General features: G+C 36.7%; 1 protein-coding gene across 1 annotated transcript; it reads right to left on the bottom strand.

Annotated features, from left to right (window-relative positions):
* Positions 1 to 2,643: 2,643 nt before the first annotated feature.
* On the bottom strand, positions 2,644 to 4,773 carry NPBWR1 (neuropeptides B and W receptor 1). The gene is made up of 2 exons (XM_077267721.1): positions 4,633 to 4,773; positions 2,644 to 4,266 (listed from the first exon to the last, which is right to left on the bottom strand). Exon 2 carries the CDS (start codon positions 4,264 to 4,266, stop codon positions 3,301 to 3,303), a length of 966 nt encoding a protein of 321 aa, XP_077123836.1. The 5' UTR covers positions 4,633 to 4,773; the 3' UTR covers positions 2,644 to 3,300.
* Positions 4,774 to 5,223: the final 450 nt, after the last annotated feature.

The raw sequence follows: 5,223 nt of genomic DNA, 5'->3' as shown, positions 1-5,223 counted from the left end.
TTGCATGCCATACGGACGACCATCAGCATGGAATCCGATTTTTTTTTTTAATGGATACATTGCAATTCTGTTGCATAGGAAACTGCAAACTACTGAGTAAAAAACAGATGACAAGTGAGGAAAAATCGTCCGAATCACCTGGATAAGAATGAGACAGATTTTTTTTATTAAGACCAGTGTGAGCAAGCCCTTATTGTAAGAACAGGAAATGATCCAAAGTACAGAACATTTCATTATGGATTATAGCACAGGCCTGAACAGAATGGAATATTAAATTCATAGACATAGACAGCAGCTGCAGCAATAAACTTACTAAGACCCTGCTTGCCTGCATAGAAGCATTACCTCAGCATGCTGTAATCTGGGCAAAGGTCAGTGTGAAAACAGGGGAAGAGGTGATCTGTAATATTTTCTATCATGAATAGTGGATTCTGTGTTATTTACAGTATATTTAGGTGTTACATTTTCTTGTGATGCTTTCTGTGATGATGTGACTGCTAAATTTATCATAAAAACCTAATTTAAACAGTTACATTCCCAAGAAATGAGCTGTCCTTAAAGAAAGAGTAGTCATTATTAAAACAATTTGAACTAAGACTATGTTGATTGATCTGTGGTTTAGGACCATACTCCAGTTGCACTATCACAGCTGTAGGTGATCAATTAATCCATGAAAGGTGCTGTCATAGTGTCATGCATCTGGGTTTGAGCCTTCGAGCCTGTGCTTTGTGGTTGGATTCTCTGTCCGCCAAGCCACAAAGGATTTTCTCTGGGTGATTAGTTTCTGTTATCCTTGATTTTGTCTTTTTAGGGAAGCAGAAGTTTTCATTTACTAATTCTCCTGCCCTATCACATTTCGGGTGCAGCTTTATATACTTTCCCCCTCAGTGACAAGGGAGCTCTATTTAGCACACATTGGGTTTGATAACTAATGCATGATCTGCATAGCAGGGGCTAGCTAAACCCCTGAAAGAAGGGTCACTGATGATGACTTCTTTCAGGGTGGGTTCAGAGGCTGCAGCAGTATCCGTATCCTCTGACCCTTGATGACGTGTCATTTGAGTAACCCAGCATGCACTGGGGATTCTCAAATGAAGTTTCATCAAACCGTAAGTAGGTTAAAAAATAAAAATAAAACACCTAGAGAGATTAGATGGATAGTCACAAGCCATCAAACAAAGACGAACTGCTTAAATTGTTGCGCCAGAAGCTGTGTGAAAGACTGGTGGAAAGCATGCCAAGACACACGAAATCATGGTTATTCCACAAAATATTGATTTCTGAACTCTTGCTGAGTTAAAACACTAGTATTATTGTTTCTAAATTATTATGAACTTGTTTTCTTTGCATAATTTGAGACCTGAAAGCACTGTTTTTTTAATTTTGACTATTTCTCCTTTTCAGAAAAAAATACAAAATGTATTGCTTGGAAATTTGGAGACATGTTGTCAGAAGTTTATAGACTAAAAGAACAATTTACATTTTACTCAAAAATATGCTTATAAAGAGAAAAATCAGAGAAACTGAAAATTTTGCAGTGGTCTCTTAATTTTTGCCAGAGCTGTATACTGTACTGCAAGTAAAATGGGGTGTCACATACAAAGCCTAAGGCTATATAAACCATCAGAAGTCATTTGCACAACATTTGGGTTAGAGCCAAACGTTCTGCTACAGGTGTTCCATTGACCGCACTCCGCTGCTCTCATGGGCTATCATGGTGCCGAGCAAGACAGCAATAACGGCTGGAATCCTTTTCAGGTATGAGTTCTGTTTTTGTCTTGGATGCAGTTATAGCTAAAGATTGGTTTGGAAACCATGAAGGCAACTTCTAGTAGAGATTCAAGAATCCCAAGAACCGCTTTTCAACAGACAACACTAGGCCATATGGTGCTGATGCTACTGTCACTAGCTTATGTGGCCTAAATGTGTTATTATAGCCTTGTAGAGCCTACGAACATGTTTTTCATGCTGTCACTGGTTGGCAATTGCAAAAGACGCTGCCAGCAGTATTTCTTGTTGGTTTACTTGCCCAAGGGCAGAACATTCCTCATACAACCAATAATTGCATTATTTATACCATGCTAAGGCATGTAAGTGCCAGTATTTTTGCATGTAGCACTCATACTTGATATTAAATAAATTTGGCTTGTTTTGTAATTTTTTTTAATCTCATTTGCATGTAATTAACTTATCGATATTGTAATTTCCATAGTTCCTAGACTTTTGCTTCTCTGTGGTGCAGCATCAATGTTGAGGAATATATACATATTTTCACACTAAATCTTCAGTTATTTGTTAAAGGGGTGTTGCCCAATTTCACTACTGGTGAACAATGATAATGCCAGTAACAATACAGGTACACTTTAAACTTTTTTTGCAGAAGTGGGTCCCTGCCGAAAATTAAATGATTATGGCCAAGTTGCTGTCTTGGTTTGATGAACTGCATGCAAATTAATGAGAATATTGTCTTTGCGAGAGAGGACAAGCATTATATGTGCATATAAATTCTTATTAAATTTACTCTGTCTTGTTATTAAAATTAAATGTTTTCAATAAAGCTGTAATGTGCTGTTTCCATGCTGGCGAACCCATTAAATCTTATGAAGTCCTTGCTGCAGACAATTATGGTGGACTGCAATTTTACCGTTAAATGCAGCAATTTTTATTCTTCACAGCACTTCTGAAATCACACACTGTGCAAGCCGATGATTAGTCATACATGTTCACTTTACAGAATGCATGCATAATTAACAGTAAAATCAAGCAAGGCACTCAATATATTTATTTGGCATTGTTTTGTTATATCAAATAAAATTTAATTTATAACACTATAAGTATCTACATGAACAGGGACATTATTTAAATTTTACAGCAAGAACCATAAATTATTTTAGCAATACATGACACTATAGCATACATTATCAATCAAATTGTGCAAGGATTAAGAAAGCCCCATTGTCCCAAAGTTCTAATATATTATTTCTTAAACATTGTTAAATGCAGCCTAAATAGCATAGTGTATTAGATAATATGCATGACTAAGATCCAAGTGCATACCAACCGAAAAAAAACTAGGAATCAGTTAAGAGTAAAAGGGACCTGTTATATGAATATCTCACAATGTGAAGATTGCAGCCCATCCTGTTGTATTACACAGTTTGGCTGCTCCTTTATGAAAACCAGAGATGTAAAAAAAATGACATAAACGTCAAATGAAGTTTTAGTTATTAAGATAGAGATGCAGATTATTCATCCAGGGAACAGGAATGCTAAAAGCTACAGGTCTTCCATAGACATCCTTCATGATGACCTGCATTCTACTAGTTTCCGAAAGCTTTTCCTGAAATTGTCATCTAAAAATGCATACAGAAAAGGATTGAGGCAGCTATTGGCATAACTCAAGCTGGTAATGAACAGCGAAATCCCAATAACTAGTGGAGTCTGTGGGATGTCTGTGGTTAGGGCCACCACAGTGCTCAGATGATAAGGAGTCCAGCAAAACAAGCATACTGCTAAAATGATGGCAACCATGAACGTCACTTTTTTCTTAGCTTTATCTAAAGCTTTTGCGTTGCTGTTCAGACGCATTCTTCTCAGTTTATAAAGCATCTTGGTATATAAGATGCATATAGTAGACACAGGTATAGCAAACCCCAAAATAAGGGTGTAGATCCTACTCATCTGCCACCACAAGCCTTCTGGATTAGGAAAAACAAAAAGACACTGCAATCTGCCATGCTCTTCGTGAATCTTGGCAAAAATAACAAAAGGCAGAATTATTATGGTTACGAAGGTCCATACACAAAGGCTGACAATTTTGGCAGCTCGATAGGTCCGAAAGGAAAGTTTCTTAGATTCTACAGTTGCAACTACCACAAGGTATCTGTCAATGCTCATAACGGTTAGAAAATAAAGGCTGGAAAATGTATTATATTCATCAATGGATATAATCAGTTTACACATAAACTCTCCAAAGGGCCACTGCAGCAGTAAGTAGTCAACTATATTAATAGGTAAGACCAGAGTAAAGAGTTCATCGGCTATAGCCAAGTTCAGGATGAACATGTTGGTGACAGATTTCATTTTCGGAGCCTTGAGGATAACATATATGACAGCAGTGTTTCCGGTCAATCCAACTGCACAGATAATGGAATATATGATGGGTAACGCCAGATAGAAGTTAGGAATGACCTGTGATATTGATCCATTCAGCCACTCGGACCTTCTTGATGAATTTGATAAATAATCCAGAGATATGTTTTCCATCTTCCAAACAGAAAAGAGACACATTACTGAATACATCCTCATGGTTCCTCTATAATTAACATACCTTATTAGTACCTGCAAACCTTTTAGCCCACCATATTATTCTAAATACTGTATAATTAAATATGATACACATATTGTAATCCACCGACAGTTGCTAGAATGTAAAATTGTGGTTATGTAAAATGACTACAATTTTACGCTATACATAATATACCACAACTATTACCGTGCCATAAAAAGGTAATATTTATTTTTCAAATAAATTACTAAATCTTTCTAGAATCTCATTAAATATTGATCTCGGCTAAACACTCCTCTAATTTACTGCAGTGATAATAAAGTCAATGAAGAACCTGTTCTTACCTTCCTCTTTGTCTTATGAGTCACTTATTTGTAATTTCCTCTGGTTACAGATGCCTTGTGGCTGCATTAGGTAGACTGGAGCTAAAGCGGAGTGCAGAGAGACGCTTGTAGCTGAATTTCTAATCTGCTGTCGAGCTCTCTGCATCCTTCCATAGCAATCCAGTGCTGAAGAACGGCTCCCTCCCTCCTTTCCACTTCCCTTCTTTTTTTCAATCTTTTTAGACGCTGGCAATAAAAAAAACCCAATCCCACTACATATAAGCACTGGTGTGTGGTTTATTTCTCCCATAATGGTACTTGTACATATCAAAACACTGGTCCACTTTCATTAAATTTAGCTATTAGAAAATTCTCTATTTTACCATCCTGGAACAGAGCTATTTTCTTAACCAATGAAGGGAAATATTAAATAATAATGTGACCAAATTATTTACTGCAGCAGCCTACTGCTCCACATAATCAGCAAGTCCCCAGAAACTGTTAAAGATTAATATGTGCAGACATTTCCAGTTAATGTTACATAATAGAAGACTGGCATTGACGTTTAATTAATTGGTGACTTTGCTATTTTGAACTCACACTTTCTCTAAA

The sequence above is a fragment of the Ranitomeya variabilis genome, chromosome 6 (genome assembly GCF_051348905.1).
Source record: "Ranitomeya variabilis isolate aRanVar5 chromosome 6, aRanVar5.hap1, whole genome shotgun sequence".
In the NCBI taxonomy this organism is placed as follows: Eukaryota; Metazoa; Chordata; class Amphibia; order Anura; family Dendrobatidae; genus Ranitomeya; species Ranitomeya variabilis.
This window is presented reverse-complemented; position numbering and strand designations above follow the sequence as displayed.